This window comes from Haemaphysalis longicornis, unplaced genomic scaffold, assembly GCF_048455015.1.
Source record: "Haemaphysalis longicornis isolate Haplotype H1 unplaced genomic scaffold, Haemaphysalis longicornis Haplotype H1 scaffold_15, whole genome shotgun sequence".
NCBI lineage: Eukaryota > Metazoa > Arthropoda > Arachnida > Ixodida > Ixodidae > Haemaphysalis > Haemaphysalis longicornis.
Window position 1 is genome coordinate 7592159 of NW_027526257.1, and position 18291 is coordinate 7610449.

Consider the following 18291-nt stretch of genomic DNA (forward strand, 5'->3'; position numbering starts at 1 on the left):
AATATTTTTCCTGGAAAGAGTACGAGCAGTGATGTGTATGGTTGTTAATATGTTAAGTGATGTGTACAGTGATGTTTACCCGTACCTCATCTCACCGTGCTTGTGATCCATAAACAAGATGTTTATCATGCGTAATAAAATATCCCCTGCACATCTAGAGTGATGTCGTTGTAATATTTCTGCCCAGTCGGACAAATACTGCCGTTTTTTGTACGCACCAAGAGTGCCACATTGACATTGTAGTGCATTGTCGCCTTTCTCAGGCCAAGCGACATCTTCCACACGACAGCAAACGTTTCCTCTATATACCTGCACAGCACCTTCCCCTAATGACTTTATCCACAAGTTTATTTCCAGTAATACAGAGCACATAATCCGCTTATTCTGCCGTTATCAACCTGCTTATCTGTCCTTTAAAACTGTTTGATAGTGTAAAGAATGTTGGGCCGGGCCGCATAGAAAGTCACGAGACTTGACTACTGTGTTCTCGCACACGCACACACAACATTATATTAGCTGGATAATGGAGAAAGCCGATAAGACACTGTAGCACACGAGCGAACTAGATGCAGGAACATTCAAGTGCGGAAGACAATAAACAAAGTCTTGAAGAAAGTCACGCGCTCACAGACGCCGATCGCGCGGCGAGACGATCGCTGATGCGATGACGCGGAGACGTACTTCTCTGGATGGCGACGGGTCAGACTAGTGAAGTCGATGAGGAGTTGCCCTCTCGCTGGCAGGGACGTGACATTGGCCGATGGCTAGCGGCGGGACGGAAGTGCTTAGGCCTCCGCCATGGCGAGGCCTCGCTGCCCGCGCTCCATGCCACCGGAACACCGCTCACCCTGACTGGCGCAACACCTTCTTGTGGTCTCGTCGGCCGTCGTCTCGTTGACAGCGCGGGTGGTAGCTCAAACGGGAGAGCCGGCGACGGTCCTCGGGCCTACACCGCGAGGGTGGACGTCTTGCTGCCTCCGAAACGAACAGCTTCCGACGTCCTTCTTCTTCTTCCCTGCTTCCTCGATGCTGGTTTCTCTAGCGCGCACGTTATGCCACCGGTACCTGCGGATTGGCCCCCACTCTGCACGGCCCCTTTACTACAGATAGCATTTCTAAGCAGGAATTCTTGACAGACAAAAAAAGAAAACCACATTTGTTTTACTGAGTTTTAAGTAATCCAGCTGCACTTTCTGGTCCTCCTCTAAAGGCAGCAAAAATAGGTCTTGCTACAACTTAATCACGCACATGATGGATTTCCATTTCGGCCACTCAAAATGGAATACAAAAATTTGCTTTGGCTTAACTCAGTTATGTGTGGGTTTGCGTAGCGCGAGGGACGGTTAATATTATTATTTAGCTCGGTTCTCTTTCCGGTTACACCTTTATTGTTGAGCATCGTACACCTGAGCGTTTAGGTTTGGTTGTGACCTTTCGTTAAGTTACTGTTCGAAACGCGGAGCGCGTTCTTCTTCTGTCCCAGCAGGTCGTTGCCTCCTCCTCAATTCATACCGTCGTTGATCCGCAACTTAGGCACGAGATTCCAAACGAGACGACAAACCATCCTCATCTGAATCCACTCGCCTGTCCGTTTCGTACTTACGGCGCTTCTTGAGGCGTCCGGCTCGCTGTTACTACGTCTCATCGGCTCGCTGCATCCTCGTGATTTCGTTACCACGACGAAGCCTCAATGGCTTCTTTCAGTCTCTCCGACTCACTTTCCATATCTGACGCCGAATCCCACCGAACTTCTATATATACAATGCAACTCCGGCTCTTCCTTGATTATTTCAACGCGATTTCACCGGCTCCTCCTCTGACATCACGCCACATGGCTTGCCAGTGGTGCTGCCAGCTGCAACTCTTGTAGTGCGAACACCGGCCACAGGGAAATGGCGAGAATACGGCCATTGTAGCTCTCACTTCAAAATCTTGTGGCCTTCTTGTGTTCGCACAATGCGCTAATGGGTTCATGCTTTAAAATAATGTGAAAAAATTTCCCGGGACACACCTATATTTTTAGATTGCAAATTATCCAGGTTATGTGCTCCAGCGAAAACATACGAAACCGAAACGGTAGCTGTTGTGTCAAAGATGTCCCATGGGCTTAGGGTGGGAAGGTGCTCTTATGTCAATATGACTTTTGTCGCCCCTCTTAAAATCAGCATTGGGCAGTCTCTACAGAAATACCACAATGAGACGGCTCGAGATAGGCAATGGGTTTGTGGTATCACTCATCATAAACGTTTCGTTTCATGCATCACAATCATGGTTTACTGAATACTTTTGTTAAGTGACAGCTGTTTTGTAAGCCAAGGAGCCCGGTGTGTCAACGCGATGCTGAGAGAGCGTACACTAAACCAAAAGTGGCCATGCTCATATGGCAGCAAACTGCGAAGATCATCAATCATATCCTCTTTGCGATGCAGTGTAGACAACTTATAATGTCTCCACTTACAATTCAGAACGGAATATCACGCAGGTTTTTATGACAACGTATTTTTCTCCTATAAACTTAATGCATAAGCATTGAGTTTTATTAGAAACAAAACCACTTACCCGTAAACAGCACCTGATATAATACTGCTTAAAATGTGGTTGCCCGATTCACAGTTAGTGAACATTTCTGAGGGGACTACAAATCAACCTGTTAATTACCGTCACCGTTCCAGAGTGGAAAAAATAAAGAAAATAAAAGGTGAAATTCAGCGTTGGGAAGCCTGCTCGCCCGACCATGTGGACGCACATTCCTCAACTAACTTACTCATCAAAGTAGCTTCGCATTAGCGCATGAGCTTAATACAACCAAATGTACATTCATGCGGGTTTCGCGCAATCACGCACGAAACGAAATCGTAGAACTGAAGCAATACAGCGGGAAAAACAACATGGAGTCCCACAAGAGAAAGACGAGTCACTCGTGGAAGTTGTGCAGAAAATTACTGAAAAGGTTGGCACAACCGTTGAACCGTCAGATATGGACGTTGTGCATAGGGTGCCAACGAAGAACAAAGAGAGTAGTAACATCATTGTGAGGTTCGTGTCCCGAGGAGCAAGAGACAGGGTCCTGCAAGACGGCAAAAGGCATAGGCTTGCAGCGAATGACATTGGCTTCAGCGAAACTCGCCCAGTGTTCATTAACGAACATGTGTGCCCCCAGTACAAAGCACTTCTCGGAATGGCTGTTGCAAACAAGAAAGAGAAAAACTGGCGGTTTGTGTGGGTATCACAGTCGAGATCTTGGCGCGAAGGAAGGAAAATTCAAAGACAATTCACATAGCAAGCTCTGGTGACCTTTCTAAGATCGTGTAAATATCATGTCGCAGCAACTCGTACCCTTACCCAACTCGTACTAACATGACTAATGCCTTTACACCTGCAAAGAATAGTCCAGAAACACGTGACCTGAACCTAATTTCACTGTAATATTAGAAGTATCAACAAAAATTTCGATACATTACTCGCGCTATTATCGAAAACGAATGCTCAATACAGCGTGATTGCTTTGTCAGAGACTTGGCTAAGAAAGGATTAGTTTCTAAACCTGACAAACTACAAATTTATTTCCTGTTCAAGAGAATCTGGTCCGAGAGGTGAGAAGAAGATAGAAACGCTAACAAGAACAAGTTCCGGTGAAATTGACATGCTGTTGGCGGAAGTTCAAAATGACCTCACAATCGGGGTAGTATACAGGCCACCTAATTACAGTATACCGGTATTTTTGGATATACTAGAGGACATATTACAATATCTTACCAATACACATAGCAAAGTAATTATCTGTGGGGATTTCATTATAAACACTAATGACAACCTCAAGACCAAGTATCAGCAATTATTCCTTTCTTATGGCTTTCACAACCACATTCCAAGTCCCACAAGGGTTACGCAAACGTCCTCGTCCACTATAGATCATATCATTTCTAAACTAGAACTTGAAAAAGTTGATGCCGGTGTTATACAAGAATATGTAACGGACACTTCCCTATTCATATAACGGTGAACATTGATCGTTGGCAGTAGACGAAAAATACAGGACTTAATTAGTGGAAGGTGGACTACGCAAAAACGAAACAGCACCTGCAGGAAAAAGACTTCACCGAAACTTACGATAGCGACATCCACAAGGCTTAGAACAATTTTTTTCGTAATGTTAGAATCAAGTTGCGTAAAGAGGCAAATAACTTCTCGAAGAGCAGAGTACTTCATAAACCCAATCTGCTCCTGCATGACCGACTCTATTCTAAAAGTTACCAAGAACAAAGAACACTGGTGTAACAAAATGAAGCAACACAAGAATAACGCTTATTACAAAGAGCAGTACAGGATTGCGTGTAACTTATCACTTGCGCTTATGCGCAAGCGTAAAAAACAATACTCATTCTAAAAGCAAACGGGAACTCGAAAGAGATCTGGCGAATAATTAACTCTATCACGAAAAAGCGACAACCTTATATTAAATTGCCTGATTCAGACATTTTAGGCTTTTACACTTCACGTCTACTTGAGATGTTTCACAAATTTTACATCAATGTCGGGAACAAGTTTTCATCGAATAAAAATGACGAAGAGCGTCACCCAATTTTGCCCGCTCCAATTCGAAATAGTATTGCTTTCGAAGAAATTACAGCGGATGAAATTATACAAATAAAAAAACAGGTGCCAGGAAATAAAGCTGTCGGCCCCTGATGAAATTACAAGTGCATGTACTAAAAGAGAACATTGATATATTATGCCATCCTTTAAAAATAATTTTTATCCAATCCTTTATAACAGGAACTTATCTGGAAGCACTTAAAACTGGGAGGGTAACACCAATATTCAAAGCAGATGACCAGAATAACATCACTAATTACCGTCCCATAACAATATTCCTGTTTGAAAAATAATAGCTAAGAGAATGATACGTTATATTAAAAAATATAATATTTTTAGCCAAAAATAAACACGGGTTTCGCAAAAATTATTCTACAGCAACGGCCATGCACTCAGTCACAGAAGTAATTTACAATGCGCTTAACAACAATAAATTCGCTTTAGCCATATTTTTATATATAAAAAAGCATTTGACTCTGTAAATCATGAAATTCTCCTCACTAAGTTAGAACGCGATGGGTTTCGAGGGCCAGCCAAAAACTTTTTCAGAAGCTACTCAACTAATCGCCAACGGTTTCTACAGATAGCTCTAAACAAATCGTCAGTGAATCAAGTAACCACCGGAGTACTACAGGACCCTGTTTTAGGACCAATACTTTTTACCCTATTCATTAATGATTACCCTAGCTCCCGGTATAAAGCGCAAGCCGTCTTATATGCAGACGATACCGCTCTCATTATTTCACATCGGTCACTTACTGAAATTCAGTCACGCGGAAATAATGAACTACAGAATTCGCTTAAGTGGTTCAATGCGAAGAATGAAAAAAAACAAAATTTATTTTGTTCTCCTCGAACCGAAAAAAACGGCCGAAAGTGTGTTCCTTAAACATTGGACGGATAAATATCAATCAGGTTGACCAGTACAAATATTTGGGAATAACTCCAGGCACTTCACTTCATTGGGCACCACATATAGAAAAATTAAGTTCGAAACTAGCTTACGGATATTCAACGCTGATTAATGCAAGAAAACATTTTAATAAAGAAACCTTACGTATAATCTGTTTTAGTGTTTTTCATTGTCACTTAACCGATTGTATAGAGTCATGGGGATTCACTTATGTATCATATCTAGCACGCATAAACATTCTTCAAAAAAGAGCCTTAAGAATCATGGCATCAGCTCCAAGGACTTCACCCTCCGCACCAATTTTTGACGAACTTAGCATAATGCCTTTTAACATAGTTCGTGACTACAAAACGGCCCTTCTCATTAACAGAGTTCTGACTCTGAATACACCTTACCCGTCATCAGTTTTTTTATTGCCTTTGCGGGATACGCGACATGCGTACCATAATAACCTCAATTTGCCAAAAGTGCATAATGTATATGATCGTCGTCTAATATCTTTTACTGGGTCCAAAGTATGAAACCAGTTACCTTAAAATATTAGTGTGAGCCAAAATTTGCACTATCGTTAAAGAAATATATTTTTCCAAGTGTTATAGTTCTCCTAAGCTCTAGAGTATTATTTGTTTATAATTCTAAGCAATCTTGTTCTTATTATTGTTGGTTATCTGAGCGATCCTGAAGGGATTATGTAAAACACCATTTTGTAATGGGTACGCACTAGCCTTGTCGGCTAAGTACCCAGATGCGTCATTCAATGTTTTGTTATGTATTTTTGGAATAAAGCATATCCTTCTTCTTCTTCTTCTTCTTTGACCAACGCTGATGACACGAGGTACGTAAGCGTCGCATTGTTGTGTAACCTCCTGAAAGCACGCATGTAGTGCTTTTCCTTTTGCAGCAACACACAAATAGTGCCGCCCATGCCAACGTTGTGCGCGCGTTCTCAGCGACGTCGGTCATGTCAGTGCGTGTTTGTTTCAGTACGCGTGCTTACGTGCTTCGAGAACTTCTCATTATGGTTTGGCATTTATGTTTAGCACGTCCGATCAGCAGGCATAGTCTCGAAGAAACTTCGCATCTTTTCGGGTGGTGCAGTGTGCATGCCTCGAAGCACATCGCTAGTACTATGAAAATAATTTTTTTCGCAAACAAATTTCGCGTCGGCAGATATGTATTACTGGTCTAATATTCATATATGGTGCCTCTACGAGTGCGCATGCTGTTTTGTATAAAACATGACGTATGCTAGTGTGTTCACTAATCATTTAGACTAAACGGATCTACAAGGATAACTAGAAAGAACGAAACTGGTCAGATGGCTACCGCAAATGGCACGTAGGTTAACAGTGCGACTTTTTAAAAAACTGATTCAGGCGGCGTATGTTGGATTAGAGATATTTCAGCAGCATTGCCATAGGGTTTTCCTAGCTTTTAACGAATCAATAAAAAGCAGTCTGTTTGATGTTACACTAGAGGTTGTTTACATCGAAGCACTTCATGGAGGTTTTGTTTATTGCACTGTAGCGTCAGCTGCACAAGGATTTTTCCTAAAGGACAAATTCAGTACTTTGGCGAGAGTAGGTTGCATAACCTTGTTGCTTTGTATAAAGCTGTCGTGGCACTGTAGCTGCACCTTGTTTTATTCGTACCTGTGATATTGCACTTAATAAAAAGACGAGAAACGTGACTGTGTGCAGCTTACAAAATTCTTTTTTAAATGCAGAGCATTTCAGTAACTCACGATGTCACCCGCGTTGACGCCCGTAGTCCGCATCGCTCCCCCTACACTTTATAAAAAAATAATACTTACCGGCGCCAGGTTTCGATCCCACGATTCTGCGGGAGGAAATCAAGGTACCTGGTGCTCTGCCCACGGCGCCACAAAGAGGACACAGAATGGAAGCTTACGAACGCGCCTTATATCCTTGACTCATTCAACCGTGGGCCACAGGTGCGCCCTCTCCCCCGCGTCCTCCTCGCCTTCTCTCCGCTCGCAACACCCTCTCTCGCCACGTTCGGTTCGGGCGCACAACAGGTGGGGACGTGCGCAACACCCTCTCTCGGCGCGTTGGGTTCGCGCTGAGCAACAGTCGGTTCGCGCGCAAGAAAGGTGGGGGCGCTCGCATCGCGCTCTCTCGCCGCGGTCGGTTCGCGCTTAAACCACATATGTCGTTTAAGCGCGCTCCGGTCGCTAACATCTGTGGCGTGATCGTGACGTCAACATCACGCGTTCGTGTGGTGGCGCGATGTCGGCACTATAACACTCTCTCGCTAGGGACATTGGATTGGATTCGATTGGATTGGCTTGGCTTGGCTTGGCTTGGATTGTATTGGATTAAAGTGGATTGTGTTGGATTGTGTTGCGTCATAGCCGCTCCACGTTGCGTCATAGCCGCGGCAGGGGGTTCACGGCACGTTTCACCATCGACTTCATCGACAATATCTACGCTGGAAGACAACAATTACAACAACCACAACCAATACGTAATCCATACGACTGGCAGGCGTGCCCCCCGCGGAAATGCTCTGCATTTGATCGTGCCCCTAGCGAGGGTGATGTTTCGGTCACCGTACCCTTAGTGAGTTCTAATGCGTCAAGACGCGATTGAAGAGCTGACATAACTGTTTTTTTTTTGCTGTTGGGCTTCGCAATGGTACCGCTTTTCCGCTGTCTCGTTTTCTGGTGGCGCTGTTTGTTGTTGGTGTTGCCCTTACTGTCTTGGGATTGTCTATGCACGTGCCTCATGCTACCGAATACAGAAAAAGAGTGGGTGGCCGCACAGAGTCAGCCTGGCTTTGAACAGCGACAGTGGAGCAGTGGCAGACTCTACGTGTGAGTGCCTCGCTGGGGCTGGTGGTGCGTGCAGCCGAATTCCTGTGGCTCTGCGCCTCCTTGTTCTGCTGAAGCAGAAGGGCTTCAAGGAGGCGCTACCAGAGCTCTCATGCACCGAGTTGCCGCAGCAGTGGAGGCGCCCCCCATGACAAAGCATCAGGCCCATGGCCGTGCAGAATGTGGACTGGCGGAGTTCGCGTGAGGGCGGCATGGGCATACCAATGCCCGTGTAACTTTTTGATGCCTAGGCTGAACAGCAAAATAAGCAGCAACGACTTGACGCGATTCATAGCCTCGGAGAGGATCTCCAGAGCCTTGGGACCTTCGACTTTGCCGCCGTTCTCCTTGCAGTGGGGGGGGGGGGCCGTCGGTGGACACGAAGCTTGAGCCTGCGCCTGCTGGATCTGCACAGTCGTACCAGCAGACACAACTAACTGCAGGCTTCACTACTTGAATGTAGCCCAGAATTTCACAAGGGGCAGCCACCGTGACACCAGACCATTGGATCTTTTGCAAAGCGGTGGAAGGATACAAGATATAAGCAAACGAACATTCAGTCCGGCGTAATGAACAAGGTTTGTCTTAGTTGTTTGGTTGTTCTATTTAGTTTACAAACACAGGGACTATCAGAAATTCACCTCACAAAGAATAACGGTCGCACTAATATGTGAATTGCATGACTAAGGAAGCACTACAATACAGCTTATAATACCTTGAGGTTCGAGCTTGCGGCTACCGCGAAACTTGAAATGGGATTTCCCCCATTTTTTCTGGGCACACTCCCCTTTTCTAGCAGCCTTTCCTGGATTTGGCCCTTCACAGCAAGCCTTAAGAGGCATTAATCACTTGTGGGCACTCGGGGACATTTAAATCAGTTAATGTTTAATCTCCTAGTAGCTACAAAGGTTTCTAGGAGCTCCGAGCCTGGGGCAGGCAAAAGGCAGAATCCCGTACAAACAAGTGCTGGCTGCCTCCACAGCTGTAGGTTTGATAATGAAACATAAATACAGTTTAGATGAGTTGTAACCCAACAAAACAGCTGTAACACAACTGAACCGAACAGACTAAAATGCAGGGAATGAATGCCGTCTCACGAATAAATGGGACTGCCGAGGTCTGTTATGAGAAGGAGTTACGCATTTACAGAATTTCCACTGGGCACTGCAACATCATGCAGAACGTTATCCAGTCAAGCCCTGGCGATACTACATGGGGCCAGTTTTGCCAACATCCAGCAGCGCACCCTGCCATCTGGGACTTCCCGATTTTATTTCGTTGGTAAAGTAAAGCAAAATAGTGAGTGAGCACCGAATAGAAGAGTTGCGTCCGCGCACGTTGGGGGAAATGAAGTTAAACGCCTGAGCAGACACTTTCCTGTTCGCGACGGGCATAGCCCTCCTCCTCCGAATGACGCAGTTTTACTGCTGTGCGGTGAGCATGCATCGATCTTTATTGCGGACACAACGGAGCTTGAATGCGTACAAGCGGACGAGATGTCTTTCCAGCAAGCGTGTACGGCATGCTACTCGGAGTAGCCGAAGCTCTCCGCGTCACTGTGCGCAATAATCTTCAAAACTACCATGTCTACCTCGTCTAACTACTTCTTTACAAAACACCCCCGTCCGAGCTATTCAGTTCTGTCACACTAGTTACCCCAACAGCAGCGGCGGACTCTCCACTCGACTGAGGGGAATCACTGTCGCGGAGAGGCCCGACGGAGTGAAGTCACATAGCCGCAAAGCTGACTAACGTATAAAAACACAGCCTGTCCGCGTAACACAGAAAATGGTTATTCCCGCTTTCCTCTCGTGCGACCGGTGCACTGCGGAGATTCATGCAACCCAGAACGCGCGCATAAAACTTCTGCACGCTATACCCCGTTTTACGTTTAAATGATCCCTGCGAAAACGTATTTCAATCCATATACCTTGCTCCCATCGTTTTCTGTGACGCCACGTTTCTTGCGCAGCGGTACACAGCAGTGTACTGGCATTTCGGCAGCACAAAATCTGACGGTGACAGTCGAAGCGCGTACCCTCACATGCGGGACGGCCGGGCGTAGTAGTCGCCTCTCGCCAGCATAAAAATGGCGGATAGGGTACCTGCTGCGTTCACTAGATGGCGCTGTCAATTTCGCGTATTGCCTATTGAGGACACCATGCGGCAAATACCTTGATGCACGTAACTGGACGACTTCTGTAGTAAGATAAATGTGTTTCCTCATATGAGGCCCGCATGCATGAAAGCGTTAAAACTTGCGAATAATCCCATTGGACCACAGCTGTTCATCGAATATCCGTCGTACATTTGGACGTGCGTCGCAGATCTGCAATAATCCAGAGGATGTACTACAGACGTCCGTGGCATGGTCCGGGGCAAACAAAAGAATGGCTCATCCTAGGGACGTCGTACAGACTTTTTAGCTTGACTTTTAGAAGTACGGCGGATGTTGAATATCAGATATTTCCGGAAAGAAATTTAAAGGGGTTGCCCAGTGGATAACAAGATACGGAAAGTGGATGTCCGCCGGACGTCCGGTTCTAGTCCTAAATGTTTCTAGTCACGAAGAACCTGCAATTGCTTTAAACCCCAGTGGTTTTTTGATAACATGCAAAGCACTGCTCTAGCTTTAAAAATACTCGATAGGACAGCACCTCCTGTAGCTTGTTTTGGCAAAATGTTTGCACCTCGCAGTGTGCGGACAGACAACTCCACACATTATCAATATTTTCCCTGGAAAGAAAGCCAGCAGTGACATTTACGTTTGTTTACACGTTTAGTGATGTTTACATTGGTGTTTAGATGTTTACTGGCACCTTATCACACCGTGTTTGTGACCCATGAAAAAAAATCTTTATCATGCGTAATACAACATTGCCCTGCCCATCAAGAGTAATCTTCTAATTTTTCTGCACAGTCGGGCAAATTCTGCCATTCGAAGAGTGCCACCCTGACATTGAAGGGCATTGCCACCTTTCTCAGGCCATACACCTTCTACGCGACAGCAAACTTTTCCTTCCTTTTTTTACCTGGACAATGTTTTCCCCTAATGATTTTATCCATTATTTTATTTCCAGTAGTATAGAGCACATTATCCGCATAATTTACCATTACCAACCTAATCCTATGTCCTTTAAAACTTTTTTACATCATTTCAAAGCAAGAATCCTTGAGAGAAAAATAAAAAGAAGGCCATGTAATGTTTGCGCAAATTTCAGTAATCGAGCAGAACTTTCTGGTGCTACTCTAAAGCCAGCAAACATAGCTCTTACTAAATCTTAATCACACACGTCCTAGATTGCAACTTTGGCAACTCAAAATGAAATGTCAAAAATTGGCTGTGGCCTAGCTCGGTTATGCTTGGGTGTGCGTAACGAGAGGTAGGGTTAATGTTAGTGTTAGCTTGGTTCTTTGTCCGGTTACGCCTTTATCGTTCAGCCTCGTATGTCTGAGTGTTTTGTTTTGGTTGTTACCCCTCGTTAAAGGTGTTGTGCCACCAAATTTTAAGTCTGTGAAAAGCCTGCTGTAGGCTTTCTATGTATGCAAGGACCCTCAACACAAAGTGCTGGGTGCAGCAAGCGCTTAATATATATTTTAATTCGCTTCTAAAAAGTCCTTAAATATTCTTCTGGGGATCGGGACCCATCGCTAGCGCCAGTAACCATGACGTCAGTGAATTGCCAGCATAACAAAGTTTCTGACGTCATACCACGTTAGCGACTTGGGCGACGTCAACCTGAACTCCAGTTACCACAGTTCTTTGGTCGCTTGGTCGTATCAGACACACTAGGCCGACACGACGGCGACGCCGACGGGTCGCCAAGCCATCGGCCAACTGCCGAATTGCCCGACCGCGTTGTCACACTACGCCGACGGTGACACAAACACGTCGGCCTATGGAAAGTCGCCGTAGCGTGACCGACTCGCTGACCGAAGGCGCCAAATAAACAGGTCGCCCGACGCGTCGTCGGGAATTGACCGAGAAGCGAAAACTGCGCCCGACAACATTCGTTCCGCAATGAAAGCGGCTCTTTTTTGTTAGTTTCGTGAGTGTACTAAACTTAGTAAGGTTCATGAAGCCCATACAACTTGACACTAGCGCTAATGCGATCCGTATTTTGGCGTACGACGCTTCGGCCGTGGTCTTCGGCGACGCCGTTACCCCGAAGCTGCAAACTGCATATGCGTGTGTGATCGGCTCGCCTGTAGAAAATATAAGGTCAGTTTCGTGCAGAAGAAGAGTTACGTAGGGTAATTTGGGTAATAAGAGATCAATATCGGTCAAGGTTTTGACCGTAAAACGTAAAACCAAAGTACGGCAAGCACTATCCCTACAGTGCAAAATCGCAGTCGCAGCCGGGCACACTTATTTTTGCGAGCGCTTCCGCGAAGGAGCAGAGTTGATGGCGATAAGCTATTGCGGGCGCTTCGCGGAACCTTGCTGCGCAAGCGCTATTTAAGAAATTTCAGTTTACCAGCTAGGAATTCTGTAAACTAGCTTGTAAACACCGACGTACGACTCAAAGGATGGGCCTCCAACTAGTACACCGGCTATTACGCAGTCGGAGGCAATTTGTACCTTGGCCCAGTGGTCTCGTGCGTCGCGCCCGCTCCCGCAACGTTGCGGGTTCGATTCGCCACGGGGAAAGCGTGTGTTTTTTTGTTTGAGCGGTTTTTTGAGGGGCATAGAGTTTCTTAGTAAGTATAAGAAACTCTATGTTGAGGAGCATGGTTTGCATAATCAATTTCATTTCTATGGCAGACAAAGAGAACGTGTCGGAGCTGTCGCGGCTTGACATGACGAGTCGGCGTGTTTACTTCCCTCGTGGAGCACGTGTGCGCGGGAGCAGACGCCGTAGTAAAGTCACAGCGTACCGCAGCGCCCCATGGTAGACACACGTGGCAGAGCGTCCTCGCAACACTGTGACGTCACTGCTTGAATCGGCGCCCTGAAACCGAAATTGAATCCTGTTCACATGAATCGGGCAATAATATTTTTTTGATTCAGAATATGTGCATGTGAGGGCATGTAATATAATATCTAAGGCAATATAAAACGTTTGGAACAAAGAATGCACAAGCAACGAACCATCCTCATGTGAATGCACTCGCCTGGCCGCTTCGTACAAACGACGCTTCTTGAGGCATGCGGCTCGTTCTTACTCGGTCTCCTCGGCTCGCTGCCTCATCTCGATATCGTTCCGACGACGAAGCCTCCATGGCTTCTTTCAGTCTCTCCGACTCACTTTCTATATCTGACGATGAATCCCACCGAGCTTCTATACATACGATGCAACTCCGGCTGTTCCTCCGTTATTGCAACGCGATTTCACCGGCTCCTCCTCTGACGTCACGCGAGATGGCTTGCCATTGGCGCTGCCAGCTGCGGCGGTTGCTAGGCAACCGCAAAGCTATCAGTGCTGCAACCGGCCACCGCGAAACGGCGAGAATACGACCATTGTAGCTTTCGCTTCAAAATCGTGTGGCATTCTCGTGTTCGCATGCTGCGCTAATGGGTTTCTTCTTTAAAATAATGTGACGAAAGTTTCAGGGACACGTCAGTATTTTGGGGGTGGCAAATTATCCAGATCGTGTGCTCCAGCGAAAACATACGAAACCGAAATGGTAGCTGTTGTGTCAGAGATGCCCCATGGGGCTAGGGAGGCTATTTGCTCTAATGTCAATGTGCTTTTTTCACGCCTCTTAAAATCAACATTTGGCAGGCTCTACAGAAATACCACAAGAAGACGGCTCGATATGGGCAATGTGGATTTGGTATCACTCAGTACAAACGTTTCATTCAATGCATCAGAATCATGGTTTACTGAATACCTTTTTTATGTAACACCTCTTTTGTAACTAAAAGAGGCCGGTGTGTCAACGCCTCGGTGTGCCTCCGTGTGCCTCCGTGTCAACGGTGTGATTCGGATGCCTCCTCTGGGCAAGGGCTATGGGTGGCTGCATGAAAGGGGAGACGATTTTAGACCTCCCACGCCTGTCTCCGTTTTGTAATTTGGAGAAAATATAGTTTCTCATCGTCATAAAAAAACACACTTAGAGGACACATGCAGCACTCAGGACACTTTTTGTCGGCGTAGGAACCACGTCATTTAATTACAACGTACAGAATGAACGCAGAGCCTTCTGAGCCCCTCCAAACATTTCAAGGATTTGGTTTACCGGGCGATGGATACCGAAGCGTGCAAATCAACTACAGCGAAAAATACTCAGTTAAACTATATTTATTTCCCATTCATTGGATCATAAGCAGTGCGTCAGTGTACAGGAAGTTTTTTGTCGCCGGAAGCCGTCTCTCAGCCCAAACTCAATATGCGCAGCCACAGTGAGCAAAGTTATCCGTTTTTGTTAGAAATTATTTCCTCTCTCTCTCGCTAGCGAAACACTGTAAAAATTGTTTCAATCCTAAACAGATTACTGACCTGTATAAATAGAATACACTTTTGTTTAAAATTTAAATACTAGTACAAAATAAAGTATTTAAAAAAACTTGACTTCTTTGTGGCTTGCATTTGCATAAAAGTTATTTAAAGCACAAAATCGCGTTGGGATGTAATTGTTAAGCCATAGAAGAACACCTTTAGTTGAAACAGCAAGAAGCAAACGTTTTCTTAAATCGTTTTCACTTGTAAATTTTTAAAGCTAAAAATACTTCAAATAAAAATAACAACCTTCCCTTTCCACCTTTGGTTATTTAGATATACGATTGCAAAGAAAGCAAAATGGCTTGGCGGGCGACGTCGGAGGTGTGACGGGTGTCCGTGTACTATGTGTGGTTTTTCATTCCTCGGGTGAAGTGGCGCATAGTACGTGGAAGCGCCTCCTTGAGACTGCGGAGTCCTTGAGTCTTGCAGTTGCAGGAAAGTTCAGGCTTTCCCTTGTAGAGCGAAGCTACATAATTAAGTCGTCCGTCTCGGCGGTTAAATGCAGAGCATTTCTTAGGCTCGCCCTTCCTGCGGCGGACGGTGTCAACAGCTCCGCGTCCGCAGCAGGTGCGCCTCTCCTCCTTCCCTCCTCTCTCTCAACAGCAGCTGGCGCGCTGATGCGTCGTAGTCAGCCCGTTCGCTCCGTCGCGGTCTCGGCGTAACAGGTGCGTGATAGCAGCGTGGTGGGGCGTGGAAGGGCGCGTGCTGCTTGCGCATGCGCGCTCTCCCCCCGTACTGCTCTCCCTCTACTGTGCGCGCTGCAAATATAAAGCGTCTAGGGGTCGCTCGTGCTTCAGTCACTGCGTTGCTCCTTCCTTTCTTGGTTGACGCTCGCTCCCACGTTTACTCGTGTCTGCTACTCCAGCATCACGGAAGAAGCGATGGAAGCAACACTGCCTTCAACCAGTACTGAGGCCCCAATGCTCTGCATTTACTCGTGTTCCCCTCGCGGGAAGGCGCGGGAATTTTTTTTTATGTCGCACGTGTGGCAAAACCGCCGCACCATTTCACCCGACAGTTCGCCACGAAGTTTGGATCGTTCTTCTGGGCGGGCAAAACAGAAACAGTGTCACGAGCGCTCTGAGGCTGCGCAAGTCAATGGGTGGTTTTAGTCTGCCTTGTTTGCAAACCATGAAATGTGCTGGCGGTACGGGCAGTGATCGACCTTGTAGACTTATACGAGTACCCAGGGAAGGCGCTGCTGCAGTACTTTCTGGGAACTTCCCGGTCATTATTTCACGACGCGCACATTGCCGGTCCTTCAGCTGAGCAGCCGCCGCCATTTTACGCGTACGTTATAAAAACATTGCGAAATCTCCAGTCTTCCTTGCCAAGCCTAAGTATTAGGGATAGTACGGCAAGTGAAGTGTGCGAAAAATGGGCAATAACCCAATTAGACAACCAACACATAGGAAGGTCACGCGGTGTCCGTTGGCATCAGCTGACTACGGCGGCACTTCCGGCTGATCTTCGGGATTTCGGCAGGTTACGTGGCTGGGAAGTTCGCCCGACGTGTGACCATCTGGTGAGATTCGGCGTTGTGCGTTCCGCAAGGGGTACGCACTGCGGCCACACTGAAACATCAGAACATGCCTTGTTTCACTGTCGTGTAGCGGCAACATTCTGGACTGTATAAAGCAGGATGTTCGGACTCACACTTCGAATGAACACTCGTTCAAAAGATGTGTTGGTCAACTTTCTGATGTGCGCTGGTGCTTTTGTTCTGTGTAGAAATCGTGGTGTTGCATGTCTTCGAAACAGAAGACAGGCCCGACGAACAAAATGAAATGTCCAATACATTGAAATAAGAGTGCACATGGAGAAAAGTCTAGAAGCCATCATTAAGCACTGCGTAATCAACGAGGTCTGAGAGTCTCGCTATCTGTCGTCCTCGCTTTTCAGTGGTGGTGGTGTTCCATAACTCATGTGGAACATTGAAATCTCCGCAACACATAATGAAGCTTCCGACTGGCCGGCACATAGCGGTAAGCTCAGTCCAAGCTATTGCAGTATGCGGTTCAATATACAAGCTCAGTATTGTAACAGTTGTGTTTCCCAATACAACATTGCACCGCACAAATTGCGGAGCTTGGGTAGACGATGATGCGACTAGCACTGACGGTATAGCTTGCCTTACACACAACATTGCACGACTTGGAGCAACACATCAGTCTGATGCCTATCCGACATAATTTGCCAAACGAAAGTTTGGTTTATTGTGGGCCTTCGATATGCACATCGCAGGGATGTTATATGGCGCTACAAGCTTACGGAAAGCTCCCATTTTTCCCCTGACGCCATTACAATTCCACTGAGATATTACAGATCGTCTATACCAATGTACATTAAGTGGGATTCCATGCCCGCATTGCGTGTTAACTTGCTTCATTTTCACCAGGGTCTTGACGACTTCAGGTAGTTTGTTGACCTGTGGAAGAGCATGTAGTATCGCTTTCAGGGCCATGAACAACATCCGTAAAAGCAGTTGAGTGAAGTCATTTGGTGGAGTTGGTATCATTTTGCGTATTTGGGTGGAATCCGTTGCAGTATGTGGCACAGTTTGTGGAAGAACCTCAATCTCGCGCCGGGGTACTTCATTTTTGGTTGCCGTGTCAAGGGGAGGAGGCGGAGGTGGAGGAGAGACCCTATTTTTCGAGATTTTCCCCCTCCGCTCCCTCGTAATCTTCTATCCCTTGAGTATTGACGAATAGAGCATGACGGGTATTATGGTCAAATTTTCTTTGGCTGTGCGCCGTCTTCGAAAACCACTCGTAGTTTGAGAGTGGGTGCTGCTCACTGTCTTGTTTGCCGTTAAGGATTTTCTCTCTCTGAAGGTATGACGCCCATTTCCTTCGTGGACACCTGGAAAAGGAGGCAGGGTGTGGTCCACCGCATCTCGCGCATTTCGGTCTCCGTTTTGTTAAACACTTTTTGTAGTTATGCGGTCGAGATCAAGTCTTGCATCTCGGGGTCACCACACTGGAGCAGCGGAAGATTTACTAGCTCATCTCCTAATGCCAACCTAGAAGAAGCTGCCGTCCAAGTTGCCTCGGATGCATCCACTGGGCAAGGGCTAGAGGCGGCTGCTTGTAAGGGGAGACGATTTTAGTACCTCCCATGCTCTACCTACCTTTTGTAATTTGTAGCAAATATAGTTGCTTATAGAGGACATATGCAGTGCACTGGAAACTTTTGTCGGCGTAGGAACCACGTTGTTTAATTTCAATCAACAGAATGAACGCGGAACCTTCCACGCCCCTCATAACATTTCAAGGATTTGGTTTACCGGGTGGCAGATTCTGAACCGTGTACATCAACTACAGTAAAAAATACTCAGTTAAACTATATTCCTCTCCCATTCACTGCATCATAAGGAGTGCTTCGGTGTACAGGAATTTTTTGTCTCGAGAAGCCCAGTTAGCGTTACTATCAGCACAAATTCCATATCCGCAGCCTCAGCGAGCAAAGATACTTGTTTATGTTAGAATTTTTTTCTCCCTCTC

The 18291-nt window shown here is 46.2% G+C and overlaps 1 protein-coding gene and 1 pseudogene across 1 annotated transcript in view; one reads left to right on the forward strand and one right to left on the reverse strand.

Moving 5' to 3' along the window:
* The window catches only part of LOC144165842 (protein brunelleschi-like), a 7595-nt gene extending 5870 nt beyond the window's left edge, over window positions 1-1725 (reverse strand). Inside the window, exon 1 of the mRNA XM_077695613.1 lies at window positions 1719-1725. Within this exon, the coding sequence (XP_077551739.1) occupies window positions 1719-1725 (7 nt within the window). The remainder of the gene's footprint in view (window positions 1-1718) is intronic.
* A 6511-nt stretch (window positions 1726-8236) lies between these two features.
* Window positions 8237-12258, forward strand: LOC144165843 (uncharacterized; annotated as a pseudogene).
* The last annotated feature ends 6033 nt before the right edge of the window (window positions 12259-18291 follow it).